Source organism: Papilio xuthus, unplaced genomic scaffold (genome assembly GCF_000836235.2).
Source record: "Papilio xuthus unplaced genomic scaffold, Pxut_1.1 DF829758.1, whole genome shotgun sequence".
In the NCBI taxonomy this organism is placed as follows: Eukaryota; Metazoa; Arthropoda; class Insecta; order Lepidoptera; family Papilionidae; genus Papilio; species Papilio xuthus.
The window spans coordinates 1790057-1814900 of record NW_013528891.1 but is presented as its reverse complement, the minus strand read 5'-3'; the positions used below and the strand labels follow the sequence as shown (position 1 = coordinate 1814900).

General features: G+C 35.0%; 3 protein-coding genes across 5 annotated transcripts; all 3 read right to left on the bottom strand.

Annotated features, from left to right (window-relative positions):
• Window positions 1–1379: 1379 nt before the first annotated feature.
• On the bottom strand, window positions 1380–9473 carry Fatp3 (Fatty acid transport protein 3). Of its 3 annotated transcripts, none has more exons than XM_013306360.1 (12): window positions 9223–9473; window positions 8171–8400; window positions 6389–6539; window positions 5990–6227; window positions 5535–5769; window positions 5085–5286; window positions 4598–4790; window positions 3910–3988; window positions 3768–3841; window positions 2933–3128; window positions 2517–2607; window positions 1380–1968 (listed from the first exon to the last, which is right to left on the bottom strand). In XM_013306360.1, exons 2-12 carry the CDS (start codon window positions 8383–8385, stop codon window positions 1663–1665), a joined length of 1980 nt encoding a protein of 659 aa, XP_013161814.1. In that variant the 5' UTR covers window positions 8386–8400; window positions 9223–9473; the 3' UTR covers window positions 1380–1662. The 3 variants fall into 3 exon arrangements, with proteins under 3 accessions (XP_013161814.1, XP_013161806.1, XP_013161823.1); XM_013306352.1 differs by having other exon boundaries at window positions 8171–8424; window positions 9223–9472; XM_013306369.1 differs by lacking the exons at window positions 1380–1968; window positions 2517–2607 and having other exon boundaries at window positions 2929–3128; window positions 8171–8424.
• A 696-nt stretch (window positions 9474–10169) lies between these two features.
• LOC106128640 (sugar transporter ERD6-like 4) lies at window positions 10170–15650 on the bottom strand. The gene is made up of 8 exons (XM_013327107.1): window positions 15396–15650; window positions 14879–15108; window positions 14081–14401; window positions 13515–13620; window positions 13185–13256; window positions 12174–12391; window positions 11379–11561; window positions 10170–10791 (listed from the first exon to the last, which is right to left on the bottom strand). The coding sequence occupies exons 1-8, from the start codon at window positions 15430–15432 to the stop codon at window positions 10570–10572; spliced, it is 1389 nt and encodes a 462-aa protein (XP_013182561.1). The 5' UTR covers window positions 15433–15650; the 3' UTR covers window positions 10170–10569.
• A 659-nt stretch (window positions 15651–16309) lies between these two features.
• LOC106128631 (facilitated trehalose transporter Tret1-like) lies at window positions 16310–23080 on the bottom strand. Its single transcript, XM_013327098.1, has 8 exons — window positions 22992–23080; window positions 21914–22143; window positions 21210–21530; window positions 19746–19851; window positions 18702–18776; window positions 18143–18360; window positions 17508–17690; window positions 16310–17161 (listed from the first exon to the last, which is right to left on the bottom strand). The coding sequence occupies exons 1-8, from the start codon at window positions 23026–23028 to the stop codon at window positions 16919–16921; spliced, it is 1413 nt and encodes a 470-aa protein (XP_013182552.1). The 5' UTR covers window positions 23029–23080; the 3' UTR covers window positions 16310–16918.
• Window positions 23081–24844: the final 1764 nt, after the last annotated feature.

Genomic DNA, 24844 nt, shown 5'->3' with positions numbered 1-24844 from the left:
GCTAAAAAATCTGTAAATAAAAAGTGTTATCATTATAAATGTTCATATTGTGGCAAAAAAGTTAATAATAGCTAAATAAAGCTGAAATTCATTAGCACAGATATTGAACCAAAGGGTCTATCACGAATATTTGCGATATGCGGCTTCGTAACGTCATCGAAAAAGTATATCACATCTTGTATAAGATTTACGAACTTGTCGATAACGTTACGAGTAATTTCTCGCAAATATTCGTGCAAGGCACTATGACTGTGGTTTTCTGAGTCCAAAATCTCTATTTAAAAGATATAGTTGTCTCTGTATTGTCAAAGATTATGACAGGGATGAAGATATGTTTTATACAAAGATTTTGATATCAGAAATCAAGGTGAATAAGTAAAAATTAGTCAAACTACTACAAAGGGAGAGCAAATAATTGAGAGGTAATTTAGAATTCTTTTTATTTTTAGTACTAAAATCGCAACAGTTCATAAAGTGCGTTTTAAGAGTCTTTAAGAAAATATAACCATCTCTCTCACTCTCGTTGAATGAAAGAGACAACAATATATTTTTAATTAATTCTTTCTCATTGAGAAAATGCTCACTGATATATTTTGTACGATATTAATGATAAATGTAATATTTTTGTATTGCCACCAAAACAGAAGAAATGTAGCAAAAACCCGTTCGTATTTAGTGTACATTTCCACTGAGCAACAAGCCGTGCGACTCTAATCACTTTCCACTGTCGCATGGCAGTCGCAATAACATCAGTGGATATGGACATTTAGTCCCGTCTTAAAGAAAATCATAGATTAGACCAATATTACATATTTTGTATGTTCGTACGTATTTTTAAAAACCATAAATGTATAAATGTAACCCCATTGTAATAAAAATATATGTGGTATGTAATCATGGTTTTTAATTTAATTTATGTTCCGGAGATACGTTCAAACAAGTTTATCCATCCATCCATTAATTTAAACTTTTGCATTTGAACATGTATATTAATTTGTATATCTACATATAGTCTTACGTAAATATCACATTAACCGTGAGTTTCTGAGACTGAAATCTCAGTTCAAAATATATTGTTATCTTGTTTATACAGAGATTTTCTTTTCAGAAACTCACGGTAAATCATACACTTACAAAAGCAACAAATAATATTTTATATTAATAATCAACCAACATATTTGTTATTCGAATGTCTTTATATAAAATCTTCAATGGAAATGAGAAATTATGAAAAAAAACTATAATACAATAAATCCATAGACATTGTCATCCAGCAAAATATGTGAATATAATTTTCAATTCCCATTTAATTTTTTTGTTAATTTTTAACATTTCTTCTCTCTTTCTAAACGTTTATATTACCCCCTTAAAATAAAAAAAACAAAAAGAAATTGAATTGTTATGGAGACAAAATTAATAAAAATAAAAGTCGATATTTCCATCAAAATATATAAATTAAAACATTGTACATATTAAAAAGTAATAAATTGTTTTAAAAATAAAAATAAATTTTCGAGTATTTCTCTTACCAATACAACATTAGAAAAATTAACAGCGGATTTCTGATACCAAGCACTCCATATAAAACAGATAAAATGTTTGCGAGAATTTTGGTGTCAGAAACCCACTGTAAATCACACAGGATATTTTAGATCATTCAAATCACAGCCTAACATTACCTTTCACAATATCGTCATATAATTTTTCCGTCAAAGCAACATAACCAGTCTTTTCAAGGAAATATATCGGATCACTATGTAAGCTAGGATTAAAACCTTGTTTAATTAATTCTTTCTTTTTTAATTTAAATGTCGCAGTCAGAGGGGGCTCAGGTAATATCCTAAGGAATACAGGTCTAGAATATATAGGTAAAGATGTAGTTATACCTCTATAAAGTTCTGAAATATCTAGTTTTTTATCTGGGTCTGCGATAGCAGCCATCCCAGCCTTACCTTCTACGTTTGGTATCTGGAAATGTAAGGCATTTAAATTAAAATATTTGTCATAAACGCTATAACCGGTATTTTTTAATTTATTCTTAGACTAGTGATCACCCGCGACTTCGTCAGCACAGAATTTTAAAAAGTAGCCTATAACATGCCCGTGTTCATTAGCTACTTTTCCGTCAAAGTCCCGTCAAAATCAGTCCAACCGTTCCGGAGATTATCCGGAACAAACGCAGCCTTACGGACAAACATACGGACAAAAATTTTAACAATTGCATTTTCGTTATTAGCAACGCAAATATATATCACATGTACGAAATATGATTTTGTATTACAATTACATTTTGATATTACAAACAGACACACCGATTGTATAAATATGTATAGATAAATAGAAAACTGTGGATTTCCATCATATAGCGTCCATTAAATTAATTTTTCGAATTTTTTAGGGTATGTTTTTTGACTAAAGTCCTAATTAATCATAGTGTTAAGAACATCCATTAAGAAAACACACAACACAACTAAAAACTACAAAAAAGTATTAATATTATAAATATTCATACTTACAGTAACACCATACACCACTGCATCCTTCAATCCTACCAAATTACTGATGACACCTTCCACTTCAGCTGTGGATACATTTTCACCTCGCCATCTAAATAATGTTATCATAAATCCATAGACAAAATAAAAAGTTCAAAATTTAACAACACATAAAGTTAGAATTTTTGACCCTCTCATTTCGTAACAATTTGAAACACATTAAGTGTTGGTTTCTGAGATAAAAATTTCTGAAAACATAATCATCCTTGTCATTATCTTTGATAAAATAAAACAACACGTTTTAAACAACGATTTAGGTCTCAGAAACCCACAGTAAATATTCGTATTAAGATGAATATTAATGGGATTTGAATATTGACGCTTTTGTTTACAAAAAAAAGAATCCTTTGAAACAATCGATTAAGAAATATCTTTACCTGAACGTATCTCCTGTTCGATCCTTGAAGTAGAAGTATCCATAGTGATCCATAACAAGGATATCACCCGTGTTGAAATAACAATCATTCTCCACCTTCACGTGACGCACCATCTTCTTTTCTGATGCGGTTTTGTCAGCGTATCCCGAGAATGTTAGGATCGCTTTCTTCGGATCAATTTTACCAAGAAGCAACCCTATTAAATTATTCAAACTTTCGTGAGACATTGCAATAAACTTATATAAAAACGACTAAACACTAAGGTATATTCGTCTGGTGGCGACACCGACTAGTTTCGAGCCCATCGCTCGGGCCGCGTCCGCGAAGTGATACCAGTCCCACTCACACTGATTAAGGGCCCCCGATGGGCTCGAAACTAGTCGGTGCCGCCACCGGACAAATATACATCGGTGTTTAGCCGTTTTTATACAAGTTTACAAGCAATCTCACAATACCTAAATGATGTTTTGAGTTATGTCATAAATTAGTTGATATCACCACACTACAGCATGGAGATATTAACGAAGTTTTTATAGCAAAAGGTGACAAACACCTAGTGACCACTGCCCATAGGCATCCCGCAATGATGCGTTGCCCTACCTTTAATCTATGAAGAAGACAGAAAGATAATATTTTCCCCTCAAATGCTTCTCATCCTCCATCAAATTCATTCCAAGAAGACTCAAATGAGGCAGGCACACTCATCAGACTGTACTTGGAATTTTGCGCTTTGACGCGTGTCTTCTGTCTGGTTGTGCTGCACTAGGCTAGGCCCAGCTTGCATCAGATGTTGTTGTTGCCTACCACTATTACACTTATTATTGCTACAACTCACCTGGTTCATGAGGACCACATGTGATGCACCTTCCATTCTCATCGCGTAAGATCTCACCAGTTATCTCATCACACCTGTGAAAGACATCTCGCATTGTAAAACAGAACAAATAATAAGTAACAGAAAATCACTTTGTACTTACTTTACAAGCGTCAATGGATATATCGAGGACACGAGACGACTTAAAAAGCCAATGGCACCAACTTTCGAATCTAGATTTACTGAAATAGAACAGATTTAAATATATACATAATAGGAAGTTTTTGAGATAGTTTGGTTTAATTATTTTATTAAGTCATGGGTTGAGAGGATGGGTTACTAATTCAATGTTTGACTAGATTATGAACAAGATAACTTATAAGTTTAATGTAAGATGTTTAATGTAAGAAAACATCAACAAGTCAAACATCAACATCAAAAGTGATGCAACCTGCAAATTTCTGGAATAAAGTTCAAAGACGGGCGAAGACAACTTGCACTACGCCAGCGTGGTTAACAATGACCATGTCTTTCCTAACTTTACCAAATTTGGAGTGTCTAGACCAGTGGTTCCCAAACTTATTTTGTCTACTGCCCACTTTGAGAATAAATTTTTTTAGCGCGCCCATATTTTCACATATTCAAAAACAACTATAACTTCAAATTGAATTAATTAATTATTGTGACCTATTTATGTATATTAACGGAGAATTCTAAACGTAACTTTAACTATAACCCGCAACTTGAGACCTGCAGCGCTCACAAGGGGGCGTTATCGCCCACTTTGGGAAAGACTGGTTTAGACCAGATGGCCTCGATGGGGACAATTATGCTGATAACACAACACTTACCAAGATTACTGTTCCCTTCAGTGGCACCATAAAACTCCAATACACGTTCCACACCGAACCTGTCGACGAATTCCTGCCATATTTGAGGACGTAGGCCATTGCCGACTATCACTTTCACATTGTGAGCTCGGTCGTGCTGACCTTTGGGTACTGCGAGCAAGTAGCGACAGATCTCACCTATATATTGGGCCACCTGGATATGGTAACGAAAATTTAAAGAACAATGATAAACAATTGCAGAAGAACGGGTAAGTTAGTAGGTGACTAAAGAATCTTGGGGCTAGAGGATATGCATAAGAAAGGGGTTTATTCAGATATGCTGATAGAGATTTATTGAAGAGTAATAATACCAACCCTCCATAGGAAAAAGGACAGGCTGAAGAAAAGAGTTCGGAGGCACAGATGTACCATCATTTTCTCTAATATACTTTTAGGATGCTCATAATTTTAGTGTGTAACTAGAACTTAGATGGTAATTAACTCTTACAGTGCATCGATGTTTAGCAGCATCACTCCAATAATTTGAAGCTGAGAATTTCTTCCTAAGCACCACAGTGCAGCCGAGCACGAGACCCTGGCCGGCACCTAGCACGCCGCCTGCTGTGTGGTGCAGTGGTAGCGGATCGTATACCACATCAGCTGATGATAGACGAGCTGATGTATGCACTCCCAGTGGGATCAGGAGATATCTACATGCGTAAATGTGACAATGCAATATTATGTCATGGTGCTGATCTGACGATGGAGCTGGAAGATGGCTATAGGAACTAAACAATGAAACGACGCAACCACATCAAGTTGGGGCTCATTTAAATCGTCTTGACGAGTAGCCTTTTCATTTTTAGTTTTAATTAACAAGAACATAATAAAAGCTTGTCATTTAATTTCAAATGGTTTTATTTTAGTATTTATTAAGTAGTGTAGAGTAATGACGTACCTGATGTTAGTTATAATAGCAGCTTTGGGGAATCCTGTGGTACCACTTGTATATATATACATCAATGTATCTCTGGGCTTAGCTACGTCTGTATCTATGTAAGCCTCTGTCGACATCTCAGCCAGCTCGCTGGCTAAAGGCGACGTGTCTTGGACTAGAGGCGCATTCGGACGATCAGGTGAATTGAATTGGAACAAAGGTATATCCCTTATTTCATGTTGGATTTCTTTTATAGCTGGAATTGTAAAGAAAGAAGATTTTTTGGATGGTATTGAAGTTACAGATTATCCATTACAATAAAAATCATATTAAGAAGTGCAGAATATATATAACCTATTTTGAGATGTTAAAATTTTAAAATGTTTTTTTACCTTAAAGTGATAAAATAGGAACATACGCAGAGAAAGATAATGCTAACCAAAGTAGAGACGTAATAAAAAAGTAAAAATACTTACCATCAGCCATTTCATCTCCAAATATAACAGCTTTGCATCCAGCGATCTTTAAACAATATATCAACTGGATTCCTCTCAGATTGTTGTTGACCAGTGCACTGGTGACACGTATCTTGGCCAATCCGAGCCAAATAAAAACATATTCTGGCTGAGTTTCCATAAATAGGGCTATCACTTCACCAGCTTTAAAACCCTGTCGCTTGAAGTACCAAGCTATACGATTACTGAATTCGTCACCCTGGTGAACATAGGAATGTAGTGGTTACCAAAAAAATATTTTGATAAACTTACAATAATATTTCGAAACAATTAGTAGCCCCCAAATTACTATTTTACCTATTACTAACTAGAGTTTAGATTATAAATAAGACTGTATTAGTATCATGTAAAAGAAGTTACCTCACGAAATGTCAGAAATCTATCATCCATAACAAATGCTTTCTTATCAGGATTCATCTTGGCAACTTCTGTCCATCTGGTGACCACTGTGATCCCCTGTCTCTCCCATACCCATATTCTAAACATTGTCTCTAATAAAACACGAAGACCGCTGGAAAGACAAGACATGAATTTATATGTACATCATCATCATCAGCTCGCTACACGTCCCCACGGAGGGTCTCGGAGCCTACTCTAAGTTAGGGGTGACTAGGCCACAGTCAACTACGCTGGCCCAGTGCGGGTTGGTTGACTAAACATTTGAATTTCGTCGCAGATATATGCAGGTTGCATCACGATGTTTTCCTTCACCGTAAGAACGATAAATGTACGTATGCAAATCGGAAATTGAAAAACAAAAGTACATGGCGGGATTCGAAACTAGGACCTGCAGATTACAAGTCAAGTGTTAAAACCCCTGAGCCACCGACGCTCTTACCACTTCTTACGACTTTATACCCATGTTGTTAATAATAGTGGAATACAGCAGCAGTTTACTGTTTTATTTGTAAATATTACTTCTATAGTTAGGAAGAAAATCCGACACTGTGCCGGTGTTCTGGTGCAACACTAGCCTTACTAGATATCGAACGCACGTGGGGGTAAAAGCACAATACAGAAAGGTACTCTCGTAGTAAGAACAACATTATTGACAGAGTGAAGATTTGGTGAGACAACGGAACGCATAAAATTGGATTATTTTATCGACTTTCCAATCGTAGTTAATAATGATAATCTGATATCCGAAGACATACCATGGATACCGTTTACTACATCTTTTCTCTCTTGTTTTTGTATTTATTTCGATAAAGACAAAAACATGTGAGAGCATAAAATTTCCCCCTCAGAGTAACTGGGATATCACGAGGGGCCAAGGTCCACTAAGCGATTGTGACGGGCACCTCACGTGGCACGGACACAATAGGGTAATTCATTACATCCGGGCTTGGCGGCAACGAGACGAGAAGGGAGAATCGCACCAATGTTACCACACCTTTAATTCAGGTGGCGGTCAGGAAATAGATTTATGGCATGTAGATTGAACATAAGTGGGCGGCCATTTTGAATTTTACAAGATGGATTTATCGAAGATAATCTTCTTTTAAAGATGTCCTTTGATTCAGCTTTAAATTATTGTCTCTACGTTTAAATATTTCTAAATTTATAATGACTGACTTAACGGAATTAAGTTATTTATGTAGAATAACTTAGCAAATTTTAAATTCTTTGTGTTAATAAAATTTAACTTTAATTTCATGGAAATTTTACTACGTTCATTGTAAAGCCAGTCTATACCGGATGGTACCAGAGTAACAGAAACTCAAGGCGTCGATTGCATTGTGGTTGATTGCGGTCGTTTGTAATTGGACACAACTGCTCATAACACCCGGTACGTTTGTTTTCGCATTTCGCGTTGTCCTTTGAATTTCTTCTGAATATAGACGTTTAGATTGTTATAAACATATACAGGATGTATGTACATATACAGATGTCCCAAAAGTCGACGTTGAAATCGGTTGACAAAGCAAAACATAAGAGCTACTAAAAAATATCAAATCATGTTAAAAGACCGTTATTTTTTAATGTGACATTTTCTACAAATCTTTTGTTTGCTTTATCACCCGATTCCCGATTGACTTCGACTTTTGAGACATCGTGTATACCCCTAAAAAGTGAGCGTATATGTATTCAATTTGCTAAATTGACTTTCGAGTAAGGCGTTAATAAGAATAATTTACTTACATACTATCCCTTTTGTATGTCTTACTCCAAATATATATCCATTGGTATCGATCCCCTGTCATCAGATATACAGCTAGCATCACGAGGAGGGCCATAATGATCGGATGTCCGTACGCCAGCCATGATAGAAATGTTATAGTCACAGCAATTAATATTAAAATAACACCCTTTCTCTTCTCAGCTTCTTCAAATCTAACTCCTGTCTTTCCTGTCATCCTGGTACTTCTAAGCTATTTGCATATTGGCGAAAAAATCTGCAAGAATGTAGAACATTCGTAAGTTAATAAAAAAAAACATTTATATAAAAAACTTAGCTTTTAGAAGGCTAGGTAAGACTTTAGACAAAAGCAAAAATATGGTAAAAGTAGACTAATAAAGAGGCCTTAGAAGGAAAAAGGCTGGGACTAAATTCTGCTTTTTAAATTGCTTTAATAAATTTTTACGTATATTCTTACTTTGTTTATAGTTAATTTTTTTTGCTATCTCTACCAACTTGAGCATTAATATGGAATTGAAAAAAAAAAGAAGTTGTGTGGAATAATTCCAAAAGGACAATTGAACAATAACAATGTAAACAGATAGTATAACGACATTCACATTTCTTGATAAAAATAAGTAAACAACTTCAAACATCATAAAAATAAATACAAGGTTTATTGACATTTATTATGTTAGTTATTTTACAAAGATCGCAAATAATAGTGATAATTTTTTACTACACAAATTCAATTTGAACAAACGAATCTTAATAATATTATAAATGCGAATGTTTAGATGGATGTATGTTCGAAGGTATCTCCAGAACGGCTGAACGGATCACGATGAAATTTGTCATACATATAGAACAGTCTGGAAGAACACATAGCCTTATTACGTTTTTTTAATTCCACGCGGACGGAGTCGCGGGCGATCGCTAATTTATAATATATTGGTCAATCACTTTTACCCAAACCGGTGTTGAATGGAAATTTTATGACCCCAAAATAATAAAAAAACTCCAAATACCTTTCTTTTACATTTACAAATAAACAATAAATAATATTAATACTTACTTTAATTATCACCTGTGTATAGATTACACATTTATAACTCGACTGTGTACTGTACACAATGTCTCGTTACACTCAATGTATCAACACCGAATGAAATTGAATACAGTGTTCAGTTTAGCTTGTTATAGCGTTGCGACTACTTATTTAATAACCGTTATAACATGTTATAAAAACGTTCAGCTATTTTGCTAAGTTAAATAGCAGTTACACAGTTACTCGCTACTATTACTCGTTTATAATTTAGAAAAATAGGTTTAAAAGGCAGAAAAATAAACGAAAATGAAATTAGATTTGAAATTATTAAAATTTAATTCCAAAAACAATCGAATAAAATAAGTTTCTATAATTCTCTTCGAAAAAAATATTTTTTTTCTCTTTCAATTGTTCTAGAAGTTTACACAACCAATTAACTCTATTTTTTCGAGAATATAGACAGTGCAAAATATTACACAACTCAATAATTTTTTTATAAGTTAGAGATTGAATTTAAATACAAAGTTTAATAACATAACGTTTTAATAATAAAAGACATCACTAGTTGAACTTTGTCCTTCCCCACTAACTGTCCCATTCATAAGAATATGTATGTGCAACTTTACTATGTTATCAACCTTGCGCAACTAAATAATTTAAAGCAAAATAAACCTTAAACAAAACCGATAAGGTTTCTTTCACAATAACGAGTTATGTTTCATTGTAAATTGAACTGTATACGCTTAATTTTAAATAATAATATTGCTTGATAATTTATTTACGGTTAGTTATGTCTTTTGTGTTTCACGGATATTAAATAACTGAAACATGTTTTATAAACTACTAATACCCGGTGACTTTGTCTGTTATAATAAACATCGAAATATTTTACTGATATTATTTTTTTAATTCAGTACAAATTACATAGATATTACAGTCTTATAGTTAATTAATTATATAAATAATATAAAACATAAGAAAATTTTGAGGGAAAAAAAATATCTCAAAAGAGGCAGAGTTAATAGAGGATGTTCTAAAATAAAATACGAAGAAAAAAGTCAAAGCTACATGCATTCATTTGACTATTGCATATCACAAACCATTTCCTACCACAGATTTCGAGAAAAATTACTTCCAATACTCTTACTTATATTATAAATGCGAATTTATAGAAGGATGGTTGGATATTTGTTGGAACGTATCTTCAGAACGGCTGCACGGATCTTGCCGAAATTTGGCAAGGATGCAGAAAATAGTCTGGAAGAACACACAGACTATTTATTAATTTTTTCACTTAAAAAATCACAAAAATTAACAGATGGACAACTTCATTCCCACTCTGAACTCTACCTACACTGAGTAAGAGATCCACGTCTAATTCTTAACTAGAAGTGTCTGAATAACATCAACAGGCAATCCTTTTGTCTCTGGTAAGAAGTAATAACTAAATATCGCAGAAGCGAAGCAAACAATGGCAAATATATAGAACACAGGTCCTAATCCTATAGCAGCTACTAAAGGTGTGAATATGTAGAGAATGATAAAGTTGCATATCCACGCCCATTCCATGGAGAGCATAGATACTAGACTTTTAATCTGAAAAAAAGAAACGATATTAGAATAATCGTGAATAAGAGACAAGTAGAGCATGTTTATTGGCGTATGGGTACAAACGACCAGGGCAATATCACGACCACACAGAAGACAGTCGTGAAGTAAAAGCCACGAACCGTCTAATGAGTGTTGTACCGGAGACTTAATTTTAGTCTTCTCTCCCTTTCAACCCCTTTCTGTTAAGGAAACTATGAGGAGGTGTAATAGATAGGAAGGAGGGGTCGTATAGGAAGAGAAGACATTCTCTATCTGTGCGTCGCTACCTACGTCTATCAAACGTAGGCAACATATCAGCAGTAACGAAAGTTTAGGGGCAGCTTTCTCGTTTGCCACCTAATAATATAAAAAAGCAGTGGAATAAAAACGTTTCAATTGTCGATTCAGGTGCCGGATATCCAATAATTCCTTCACAATACTCTATTTTTGTACAAACAATGCATGCGAAACTGAAAAGATATCTTGATAAGAAATAAATGAGAAGGCTATGTCACAACCCGGAACTTATTCCTTTTACCAAACACAATATACTAAAACTTTAATATAAATATCAAGAAAGAAGCATTACTCACTTCTGGTAAGAAGACTTCAGCACCAAACACATAAGGTACCGTACCGGCACCGAAGTTATAAGCGATGCAAAAGGTATAAACAAAGATGCCAGTAATCCAGTGAGGACCCCAATGCAAGTGAATTTGTGTTCCTAGAACCACACAGCATATGCCAGCGGTAAACGACGAGTAGATCATTAGAGGCTGGAAAGACAATCAAGGGGTAAAGTATGGTTAAGTGGTGTCTTTTATTCTAGGTTTAATACGTAATATCTACACTAAGATAATCCCTTAGTAGCTCATTTAATGACCTTGGGTGCTGCATTGTCAATTAGTGATACATGAAGAAACAAATCAATGATATTTAATCTTCAATTGATGGATTTTTGTTAGTACCTCCAGAACGGCTGCATGGATCTCGCTGAAATTTGGAATAGATGTAGGAAAGAGTCTGTATAAACACATAGGCTACTAATTTAGTTGTTTTTTTAAAATCCGAGTGGACGAAATCGCGGACAATAGCTAGTTATCTATAAGGCAGTTATCGTTCAGTACTTTAACCAATGTAATTGTCATTTTCTTTGTACGGACGATCACTTTCAAATAAGAATGAGACATACTTAATATTATAAATGTGAAAGAAACTCTGTCTGTCTGTCCTTCTTTCACACAAAAACTATACTAATAATTCAAATGCTACCTAAAGACAGAATTTCACGCGGACGAAGTCGCGGGCACAGTTAGTATAAACATACTATTGAATTTTACTGTCACAGCATTCCAAATTATTCTAAAAGATATTAAAACTCTTTTTACCCTTCTTCCAGCTACATCCATAAAGTAAGCAGCAGCACATCCAGCGAGGACAAAAACTATAGCTAAAATCACACAAGAGATTGTCGTTGGCATATTAGGTAGAGCCTTCTCAAACACCGGATCAGCATACACCTGAACACCAACTAGGCCTTGGAACATCGTCGCTGAGTACAATGTTAATGCCACGAACAACGCACGACGGGTAGAACGAGATTTTTCTAGAAAAAATTGGATTATTTTACTTCTTTAGAGTACCGTGTAATGTCAAGCCTATTGTATACTTCTCGGTTGTTTTAAAATCATTGTAATATTCAAAATCAAACAGTCTTGGTTGAATTAAATGGTTAAATTAAAAAAAAATTAAATCCTTGGCCTAATGGATTTTAATGAACCCATAGATCTACAACATATTGTGTGACAAATACATCCATTTCTATCTTACTAATATTATCAATGAGAATGTTTTGGATAAATGGATGTTTGTTTTAAGGTATCTCCAAAATGGATGTATAGATCTCGATGAAATTTGGTATAGATACATAGGCTACCTATGATCCCGGAAATGTACGGTATATTTGAAGCCTTCAAGAGTAGAGTCATTAGGCATTTACTAAGCTAACGAGTAGCATCTTCCGACCACATCATCCCTTAAGTTCAGACGTGGTCAAGCGCTAGGTTATTTAATATAAAAAACACACTTGATAATACCGCAACGTTTCAACATAGTACATAGTAGTACTGTTTATTCAGCTCTTTTCAATTTCGACTGACGAAGTCGCGGGTGAGAGGTAGTGTTTTAACAAAGATTGTAACATTCAATTAAGATGTACCGCATATCTCTTTGTAGACGTCATTTAAATGATAAAATTTATAACCTTATTTTTTCATAAGGTTTGAATTACCGTAATCGCTTTATAACACCGTTTATTTACTTTGCAATGACGTTTTTTGCGGCGGACAACATAACCTTAAATATGAACTTTTGTATCTTTTGTTATGCTAAATACTTACTTAGAAACTGCCATTTCGATATCTTCTCCTTTGTTTTCGTATTCGGATTTAAACTTTCTTCTTCTGGAGAATCTGGGAATGTCAACAATATAAAAAAATAAATGTTTTTTTCTTAAGGTTCTTTGAAAACGATATATTTAAGATACACTATGACGTAATGTCACCTTTCGTTTATTCGCGCGCATTTCTCGCTTATTTTACTGCTTAACTTTTTTTCCAATTAATGAAAAACATTATAAATGGCCAGTACCACCACTTTCTTAATATACTTCTTGTCTACCAAGGAGGCCGAATACGTCAATCTCCTTTAAACAGACTTCCCACACTTACTTTCAATATCTGCACTGAGAACTCTTTTTATTGCATTTATCTCTTGTGTTATCACTTTTGAATCAATTTCTACACGTCTATAGAATGCAACAGCTTCTACAGCATCCTGTTGAGAAAAAGAAATTATTTTAAAGTTGGATTTTTTGATTGTTTAAAACTATGCACGCACTTTACCCATCTGGCGCACTCGCATGTAACAACGAGACGCTATAAAGTTTGAATATTGTTATACTTATCTATCATTTTAAATTGCATTCATATTATCAATAAATCTAATTTTTATTTAATCTCATTTAATTACAATACTGAAGTAACATCTTCAAACTCATAATTTAGTGCTCATAATTATGTCTCTAATGAAAGAAAGTAATGAGATTAAATGTGGATGGCTTCAGAGGTGATGAATACCAAAGAAAGTATGGCTTGATTGTTTGAAATAGGATGTAAGAAGGAAGTGAATTCAGATATGACAGCTGATAGAGATTTACGGAGGAGTAGCACATGGCAACGGCGGTAGGGACAAGGACAGATTGATGGCTTATATCTAAATAAACTACTAAACTTACCTCCTCAAGATTCTGTTTCATCAAATGCAACGGCGATTCCTTTAGCGGCCACAACATTACTATGCCCAGTACAGACATAGATAGACAAACATAAGTCATCGTCTGGTACTCCAAGCATCCTCCTAATAGATACGAGACTAGGATACCTAGGCCATACGATATCATTGACATTGAAGTCATCATTCCTCGTACTGATTCCTGACAGAACTCACTAACGTAGACCGGAGCTAGGAGTAATATGCAACCACCAAATCCTGATATAAACATAGCACCGAGAACTGCCTCAACTCTTAGACTAATTGACACTATAAGCCACGCGATCTGTAAACAAAAGATTTTATTTTATTGTTGAGTTTAGAAGAAATCTTGTTTAAGAAAAACAAAAGAGAAAAAATGATTTAAAAATAAATCAACTGAGTTTAAAAGATAATTACGATTTAAAAGTTAATTTTAGTCGATTTAAATTGAAAACTTAAGAATTAAAACGTTTGACATTCCAATGTCAAAGTTTCTGGCGAACTACCCTCTTTTTAATAATTTCCAGAGATTGACATAATGTTAGCTCACGTAATCTTTTTTAGTAATATAAGATGGCAAACGAACAAGTGGCCACATAAATTCGCACAAATAGTGAAACGACTGCTGTCCGTAGACATCAGTATTCGCAGATGCAAAGAGAACGCACAGAAAGAGGATATTTATAATCAAACTCTGTTCATTAGTCAATGTTCATTAGTCGAAAAATAGTCATTACTTACATTTCATTGGTGGATTTATCGTTTTTATTGTATAACTTACCACTTGTGGCAAAGAGAACAAAATACAGCTGTTCTTTCTGCCAATTCTATCAAGAAGAAATCCCGAAAATGGCGTAACAAATATAGCACTTATTGATGAGAAACTGCCGAATAATGCTATTTCGTTTTCATCCATTTGTCTATTTAAAGTTGTGTTGGTAGATAAAAATAATTTTATGGTAGATGATGGCCAGGCGTACATCAAAGACATGGTCAAACAGGAATAACATACTGAAATAGAGAACAAAGATATTTTTAATTAAAATTGTGACTATGATGTACGAATCATATCTTTATGGCAATCTAAAGGGGAAACTTTATCTTATGTTTGTGACGGATAAACTCAAAAACTACTAAACTGATTTTCAAAATTTTTTCACTTTTAAAACTATATATTATCCGTGAGTAATATATTTAAATAAGTTTTTTTTTTAATGTTCACCTGTACATAGCAAAGACGCTTTGCTTAATTACCACAGCCAAGCACAAATTTATAAAAATTAAAAAATAATACCTACCAATAATGGTACATCCTGCTTGAAATATTATAGACATCGGAACACAAGTTTCTCAGATGAAGACACTAATGAATTTAAATTAAAGCTAAAAGATTTATCACAAAGTTATCACAAGACCATATGATCAAATGAAAACAGATTAAATAAATATTTTAATCTACTCATACTGTATATTTAAGTAATTCTTGCATGACAAAGAGAATGGCGTACAATCTCGCCTATTTGCCGTTTTATACGCAGTTTATAATTATAAACGGTTAATAAATCTGTTTACAAAGAGTTTATTTGTAAACAGATTTATTAAGCGTAGAAGGATCAAGGAGTACAAATATATTTTTATATTGTTTTTTTTTCTATTAGGTTGCAATCGAGCTAGCTTCCAACCTAAATAGCTGAAATAGCGAAGCGCCATGCAGTTGAGTTGTCTATCTTACTAATAATATAAATGTCAATGTTTGGATGGATTGATGCATATTTGTTAGAAGGTATTGGAAATTTGGCATAAGAACAGTTGCGAAAGAACATGACGGAGTCGCGAGCGACAGCTAGCCTCTAGCCGCGAGCTAAAGGCGTGAAGTGGAAGCAATTACGCGTTTCGTCTGATGAGTGTGCGTCCCGGAGGCCAAAATTAGTCCTCTTTCCCACCCTTTTTCTTATAAGGAAAGGATGGGAAGTGGAAGTGGACTTTCCGGATAAGAGGATGCATGGATAGGGAAAATATTTTCTTTCTGTGCATCCTTTCTTCCGTCGATTAAAGGTAGGCAACGCATATGCAATTCCGTATGTCTATGGGCAACGGTCACTTCGCTATTTCAGCGATGTCAGGTGGCCGCTCGCTCGTTTGCCACCTTGTGATAAAAAAAAATATATATAAATAAGAAAATGAGGGGAAAGGAAAAGGGATTAAAATTAGGCCTCTGACACCCATACTTATCAGACGAAACGTGGTGTTGCTTCCACTTCTCGTCTGTATAGAGCTGTCAAATATATTTTGTTTCTTAAATCAACATATTTATTTCAAAATATTTTAGGTACTGTTAATTCTAGAAGGGAATAACTTTAACTACAATTCGTATAAAGTTTATTTTCTTTTAAAACTTCTTACATAACCAATTATTTCAAATTGTCAGTCTGTCCGCATTTCGGGTAAACTCTGAAACTCCTGGACCGATTTTTGCGGGACTATTCCTGGAAAGTAGCTGATGTATGGTAGTAGCTATCTACCGCTTTATTTGTCCCCTTAAATGCAATCCACTTTTCACTTTTTTTTCACTTTCACTCCTAACTTTCAGAGTTTATATTCATCATAACAACTACAATATTTAACTCCGTAGTACATATAGTCATCCCTTACATTATCTTTGAAAAAAAAACAGAGACAAAAACCTACAATCACGTTCTTAATGGTGACTTTTCACAGTCTTGTATTTAACAATATTGTCTCTTAATTTCTTTTAGTACAACTACGGTATTAAACAATAAAACAAATCTTTCAAACGTCGTCGTCGTCGTCGTCAAACGTGTCAGCAAACGCTTTGAATCTTCTTTTTCGGTGCAAACAATGTCTGTATTACATCGACAGGTAATCCCATCGTCTCTGGTAAACAGAAGAAGCAGAAGACCGCAGAAGAGAAGCAGAAGACAGCAAAGAAGTAGAAGACAGGACCAAGACCTATAGCCAGGACTAGAGGATTGAATATAAAGAGGATGATGAAGTTTGAAGCCCATGCTGTTTGCGAGCAGACCATTGATGCTAAACTCTTGATCTAGAATAAAAAATTACACTAATATTAGACGTGACAGACGATATTGCGCCCTTTTTAAGGAAATCGGATGAACAGATGATAGTGAAATTTAAAACAGTTGGCACATCGCGCGGGGGCTTTTTTGACATAGCGTTAAACTATTTAAACACTTTTATATCGCGCGTTAAGTAAGCGATGGATGGATAGATGTTTGTCAGAAGATATCTCCAGAACGGCTGCATGGATCTCGCTGAAACTTGACATAGATGTAGAACATAGTCTAAAAGAACACATAAGCTACTAATTAAGTTTTCTTAATACCACACGGATGGAGTCGGAGATAGCTAGTCTAGTATAAAGATCTTACCTCAGGTAAGAAGACTTCAGCTCCCAGCACATAAGGCACAGTGCCAGCACCGAATGTGTATGTGATACAAAAGAGGTACATGCAGACACCTGTGACCCAGTGTGGGCCCCACTGCACGTGGATCTGACTACCAAGTGCTATGCAGCAAATGCCCGCCAGTAGGGACGCGTATATCATCACCGGCTGTACAAACCAGAGAAATCCACTCAGGGAACACAAAATTTAAAAATAATAAACATAACATTTAACAAGGAGTTTTTTTAATATTATTTAATGGCAAACGAGTACATCTTTAATCGACGGAAAAGGGAACCTACGGAAATATAATGTTTTCCTTTTCTATGCGCACCGACTTCTATCAAATCCATTTCACCTTCCCATACTTTCCTTGTAAAAAAGGAGTGAAACAGGGGACAAAGAACAGTAAATAGCAAGAGGCACCGGCAAGCACTCATTCTGGTGAGTCCAAGTACAGTCTGCTGTACTTGGAATTACTTCGCACTTGAGGCGTGTCTTCTGTGCGAGGTCCATTAGTACAATTGATGTTGTTGCTATCTACAGCTGTTTAACTCAGTCGTAACAATAACATATATAAAAACAACACTCATCTATTCGGGTAAAATAAACTCCCTTACCCGTCTCCCAACCACATCAATTAAATATGCAGCGATACAGCCAGCTACTACAGTGATGACAGCGAGCAGTACACTGGACACTGTCGGAGAGATATTCGGCAGTGCCTCAGCAAAGAGTGGTTCAGCGTACACCTGGACGACAACTAGACCTTGGAATACCGCCAACAGGTACAGTGTCAAAGCAACCAACAGCGCACGACGAGATGAACGAGATTTCTCTGTAGATGGAAACCGGTATCTAGTTGTAAGGGCTCAACACATTACAATGAATCTTACTCTAAGAATCTGCACTCAGACTCCTTAAGTATCAGATATCTACACTTAGGGATGCCTTTATTGATAAAAAATACTCTAAACTGAAGAATGAAGACTATTTCTTTATCAAGCAGTGTTTTTAGAAGCGCCTGTCAGTTTTAAATAGCTAATTTTCATTTGAAAACTTTTACAATTTTTTTTTCTTAAAATGTTATTTTATATTAATAAATTTATTAGTCGAATAAAAATGTGTGCCATTTTTTGTATAATAATTTTATTAATACGTTACTAATATGGTACTCACTTATAAATCTCCATTTGGACATTTTTTTCACTGTTTTCATTTCTGGTTTCAATTTCTCTTCCTCTGGAGTCAGATCTGTAATCAAATTAAATCGATTTTAGATTTTTTTACACGAAGAATTACCAACAGGAGCTATCAAGTTATGGAAAATTAGATTCGTACTACTTTTAAAGCTTTACATACAAAAAGGTAAACCAAATAAAGGTCATAAAAATGTTATAATGTTCAAAACCTATACGATTTAAGATTTTACCATGGATTTCTAAGACTAAAATGATATATTGTATACATACTTTTTGGTGTCAGAAACCTGTAAATGATAATATTAACCAAAGTCTTATTTACTGTTACGTAAATTTAATTTATATACATAATGTAATTAAAAAGATTCATTTTTTATTATATTTTAATAAAAATGCTATAAAAACTAATCTTTACAACGTTTATTAATTATAAAAGTTTTATCTTTAGATGACGCGCAACAAGAACTAACTTTTTTTTCTTATTTACTTTATACTAATGGTCGCCTATTAGTCGAAACAACATAACGCTGTTACCAAAAGGGATAGGCAGAGACGGATATTGAAATTCGACCATAATTCATAGCCAAGTTTCTTTTTTTATTAAAAATATCAATGCACTTTATCTCCACATTACTTTAATTGCGTCAAAGATGTTCATCCATCAAGCCATTTACTTAAAAAAAGGACAAAGCTTTCGTTTCAAGTATACAAATATAATTTTAATTATCACTGCATATATAGCCGACTACACACTTTTTAACTGCACAGCGGAAGAGCACAGTTAAAACTGTAGGTGTGTAGCGGTCTTAATTTGTGCCTATTTGTGTTTTTTCGTCCGACTGAGAACTTTTTGTTACATTGTAACATCCTGTAGCTTAAATGGCTCATGTTATTTTGCAGTATGTGGTGTTATTCGATTCGTGTTGCCGAATGTTATAGCGTGTTATTTTTGTCGGGGTCCTTGTTTTAAATAATTCTTGTTGCTAAGCTTTTTCTGGTATTCGACCGACACAATACTTACCATCAAGTTCTGGGTTAAGCGCTCTTTTCATATTATTTATCTCTTGATTTACTTCTTTGGAGGTTTCCTTCAATCTTCTATAAAAAGCAATTGCTTTTGCGGCGTCCTATAATATAATAAAAAAATGTCGTGTTTGCTTAGGGTTTTCATATCCATAACCGTGAACTAAAAGGGATTATTTATACCCTTCATATACAAGGCAATGGAAATCTACTTAACTAATCTCACATCAATGTCTTGAGTACCGCGTTGCGCGCGCTATGTACGCACGACCTTTATCGTCAACGGGATACGTGTCTTTTTTTATTTCATAAGGTGGCAAACTTTGCTAAAACAGCGAAGCGAACGTAGCCTTTAATCGACGGAGGATGCACAGAAAGAAATCACTTTCCCATCCCGTACAACCTCTCATCTGGAAAATCCACTTCGACTTTCCATCCTTTACTTATAAAAAAAAGGTTAGGAAGGGAAAGAGAACTAAATGAGGCCTCCGGGACGCACACTCATCAGACGAAACACGGAATTGCTTCTACTTCACGCCTGTCTTCTGTGTGGTCGTAGTATTGCACCGGGCGAGTCCAATTCATGCGAAGCTAAAGCGGGCTCTACCACTGTTGAAACAGCCACAAAAAATAGGTTGGCAGAGTCTTTGGTGACGAAAGAACAAAAAATGATACGTGTTTATGTACGAAGTTGTATGATATTGTATTGAGTAAGTCGCTTGGTGACTGAAATCATTGGATTTTAAAGATTTACGTTGCCTCGTGTACTTAGGGCTTTCCAGTGGTTATCTACTGTCGTTATTTTATTCAACTCGTTTTTTTTTTAAAGCAACTATGTGAATATACGAGTCGGCTTCGATGTTTCACGATTACTCGTCAAATATTATTAGATCCGGTACACGTGCGTTTGTTTATATCATCAAACATTTGTACAAACACATTGATAGGAAATACTGAAATATGTTTACTTTTGATAATGAAACAATCAACATAAATCATTCAATGACTACTTGTAGCATACAAACACAAGTTAATGATACATTTCCGTGATGTACACGAGGTATCCACGCGACATCTACGTGTGATGCCTGATCAGAAATGTTTTTGTACTCATCTAACTAATATTATAAATGCGAATGTTTAGATGGATGGATCGATGAGTGGTTGTTTCTTTGGAAGTATATTCGGAACGGCTCAACAGATTTTGATGAAATTTGGCACGTATTTAGAACACAATGTGGAAGAAAACTAAGGCTACAAAGGCTACTTATAGTTTATTTTATTTCTGCGCTGACGGAGTCGCAGAAGACAGCTAGTTTATATAAATGTGGATTTGTAGGTATTAATTTTATTGTATAATAATAATGACGAATGAGTTCTCGTTTGATTCGTATTCACCTGGAAGATGAGATACAGTCTGATTCTATTATCCTGTAAATATATAATACAATTTAAATATTACCTTTTCCATGCCCTTCTTCAAAAGATGTATCGGAGTTTCCCAAAGAGGCCAGAGAGCTAACACTCCGACTACCGCCATCGATAGACATACGTAATTCATCATGTTATATTCCAGGCATCCCCCTAACAAATAGGACAGCAGTAGTCCTATACCGTAGAATATCATGGCTCCTGACGTCATCATTCCTCTAATAGACTCCTGACAGATCTCACTGACGTATACAGGAACAATTAACAAAGCACAGCCGCCGATCCCAGAAAGAAACATGGCCGCTAATATCAACTCTACATTGGTACTCACAGTCACAATGCTCCATGAGATCTGAAAATTAAGGATGAATCTATATTTCATTTTGTACTACCCAGGCCATATTGATTGATTAAGAGAGACTTTCATGGGATCAAGGAGATTACTAAATGTTCTATGTCTAGGATAAATACTAAACATGAGATTTCCGACAGCCAATGGGGTCAAGAAAAGATGTCCGAATCCTAGGTGGGAGGGAGGTTCAGTGGAAAAATCTTTTTTTTTATTATTCAATGTAACGAAATGAAAACGAAATAGACTCTGTTATTGATTTAAGAGGAGGAAATCTTATATATGTTTACGTAGAGATATTATAAAAAAATGTACTACAACTTTTTCACAAATCTACCAACTTAATGAACTATATAAAACCTTTTTGGTACGAAAAAAATACTGACCACTTGGGGCAAAGAAAATAGTATGCAACTATATTTTCTACCGAAGGCATCAAGTAGGAAGCCTGATAGAGGTGTGCCAATAAGTGCGCCAATAGACGATAGGCTACCGAACAGTGCAAGTTCTGTTTCCGTCATCGGTCGGTTGAGGGTCGTGTTGTTTGAGGAGAATAACTTTAACGTGCATGATGGCCAGGCATACATCAAACCCATACTTAGGCACATGTAGCAAACTGAAAAAAAAATTATTAAATACTCTAACGTCCGCGCGGAATTAAAAAAGAAAGTTATTGGTAAACTTAATAGCCTGTGTTCTTTTAGGCACTGTTCTACATCCATGCCAAATTTTGACGAGATCCGTTGAACCGTTCTGGAGATACCTTCTAACTAAAGTCAATACTGATCGAATTGTAGCAGAAGTGCGCTATACACTGCACTGAAAAGATGACCAAGAAGAGGGTGAGGTCTAAAATGACGGAAAATAGATCTTTCTGGGAAGGAAAATCTCGCGCACTGACTATATGGAGGTTATAGAGACAGGATAAAGACGGAAAAATGATGATGATGCTGATGCTGACGTCAAGGTTTAAGTTATTGCCTTTAAAAATAAATTTATCTATCATGTGAATACTTAATGAATGACGAGACTGAGACCTCTGGATACCTCTGGAGACCAATTAATACTCTTGAGTGCTGAAGGCTGGTTACTATGTGCGTTTGTCCAATAACTGTTCAGTTAATAGCTTTGCCAACAACAGTTTTCTCTCTGGAAGGTTAGTCTTCATGGTGTTTTTCATCAACATATCCAAGGTAAATATTTACACTTAAAACTGTAAGTTTATAAATGCGAATGTTTATATGGATTGATGGGTGTTTGAAGAAATCTCTACAACGGCTGAACGGATCTCGATTAAATTTGGCATACGTATAGAACATAGTTTGAGAGAACACATAGGCTACACTAATTAAGCTTTTTTATAAATCTACGCGGACGGAGTCGCGGGCGACAAGTAGTAGTTAATAAAATGATCGATGCAAATATTGACGACTGACAATCACTTTTAATCTTGTATAAACTCACCTACAACACTACATCCTATTTGACTGAGTACCGACATTTTGGACAATTCACACTCCACAAACTACAAAGCAGACTAAACTCAACCCGAATTACACATCTGGTTTATCTATCCACTGATATGGTCACAACAAATACTCAACAAACAAAAGATTACTACACATAACAAATAGTATGATATATCCAGGGTTGCCAAATTTTGTATGCGAGCGGAGTTGAATCACAAGGAGTCATATCCCATATCATCACTCGCTGTTCAGTCGAGTCAGTTAAGACCCTCCTGATTTTTTCTCGGGTAATGGATGAGGGGGAGTACATTGCCCGCCATTGAGGGCGGCCTCCCCCCGTGAGGGAGTTGCCTCGGCAGCTGACGCTGACGGGGTCGCGGACGAGAGCGAAAGCGTGCCCGTGGCCCCGTCCCTATCCGTTGGAGGAACAGAGAGGTTTAGTGGGTATGCCTCCGTTATGGAGGAGAATCCCACATAACTACCGCGTCCCCCCCGGGGCGCGGAGGATGCATAAAGCATTCCTCTCTGGGAAAAAAGGGTTGCCAAATTTTGCAATAAAAATATTTACAACTTCATAAAAAAATGATATAATTATACGTTCGTGAAAATTAAACAAATTAGACAAATTCGCGAGCAAAAGCTATATACTACTATTTCTTGCCCGTGACTTTTCATTCGAAATAATAACTTAGTAAGTAGCGTATGCATTCTTCCAGATTGTGTTCTATATCTGTACCAAATTTCATCGGATTCCTTAAGGAGTTTTGAAGATACGTAGTAACATTTATTAATCCAAACTTTCGCATTTATAATATTAGGGGAAAACATGATATAGCATAGCATATATTTATATATTAAAGTTCGGAATTACATTTTCTTCAAACGAGATTACATTAGAGATGAACTACGTACTACTACTACATAGAAATACGACCTAATCGTAAAACTAATGACTGGCAGCCCTGGGATCTTTCTCTAAAATTTTAGTGCGTTGATTTATTTTGTTTAGTAGATTATTTTTATTGTGTTAAACAAACGCTGAATAACTTCATAAAATACAGTTGTTAAACACTGTTTAGTTCTACACTGTTTAACCCTTTAACCGCCGTCAAATGATATGACTTATTTATAAAAGACTAAATGTTGCCCGCGACTCTGTCCGTTTTAGAAAAAAGTGTGGCATATATGTTCTTCCAAACTATGCTCTACATCTATGCCAAATTTCAGCGAGATCCGATGAGCCGTTTCCGAGATACCTTCAAACAAACATCAATCCAATCTAAACATTCGCATTTATAATATTAGTAAGATTATATACCTATGTTTCCGGTTTAAGTACTTTGTTATTTATTTCTTATGATCGTGTTTCGAAAGCCTACGCATAAATCTTTCTATATATAATATTTATGACAATATAGTTAGGCTTTCTGGTAATTTCTAACATCAGCGTGCGATAAAAGGGTTAACCTACGAGAAACACAATCTACGTTAGGTTAGGTTAAGGTTAATGGAAAATTATTCTAGGCGGATATTAAAGTAGGCTTAGGCTTTCAACTTTTAAATGGACTGACTAAAGAGGGTTATATTAGTGTACGTATATTTTTATTTACAGTTTGTATGTATGTAAATTCGTTTGTGATTAAACGGCTCACTGTTGGTTTGTGAGACCAAAAACTCTGTATAAAAGATATCGTCATCCCTGTCATTATCTGCGACAAAAAAAGAGATAACAATATGTTTTAATCGCAGATTTTGATCTTGGAAACTCACGGTGAATCGATTTTGACGAGTGTGGTGTCATTCGATTTGTATTCTTGCCTTGAGTGTCATTCTGTCAGTCATTCTGGT

Coding starts and splice junctions, on each gene's coding strand:
- Fatp3 (XM_013306360.1), bottom strand. CDS start 8,385: ATGACAGGAAAGACAGGAGTTAGATTTGAAGAAGCTGAGAAGAGAAAG. Junction 6,228..6,388: donor GATTTCTGACATTTCGTGAG/GTAACTTCTTTT, acceptor TATGTTCACCAG/GGTGACGAATTCAGTAATCG. Junction 3,989..4,597: donor TGAAGGGAACAGTAATCTTG/GTAAGTGTTGTG, acceptor GTTCTATTTCAG/TAAATCTAGATTCGAAAGTT.
- LOC106128640 (XM_013327107.1), bottom strand. CDS start 15,432: ATGTCTATAATATTTCAAGCAGGATGTACCATTATTG. Junction 13,257..13,514: donor TCTCAGTGCAGATATTGAAA/GTAAGTGTGGGA, acceptor TGACATTCCCAG/ATTCTCCAGAAGAAGAAAGT. Junction 12,392..13,184: donor ATCGAAATGGCAGTTTCTAA/GTAAGTATTTAG, acceptor AATTTTTTCTAG/AAAAATCTCGTTCTACCCGT.
- LOC106128631 (XM_013327098.1), bottom strand. CDS start 23,028: ATGTCGGTACTCAGTCAAATAGGATGTAGTGTTGTAG. Junction 22,144..22,991: donor AATAGGATGTAGTGTTGTAG/GTGAGTTTATAC, acceptor TTTTTTTTTCAG/TTTGCTACATGTGCCTAAGT. Junction 18,777..19,745: donor GCTTAACCCAGAACTTGATG/GTAAGTATTGTG, acceptor ATTTGATTACAG/ATCTGACTCCAGAGGAAGAG.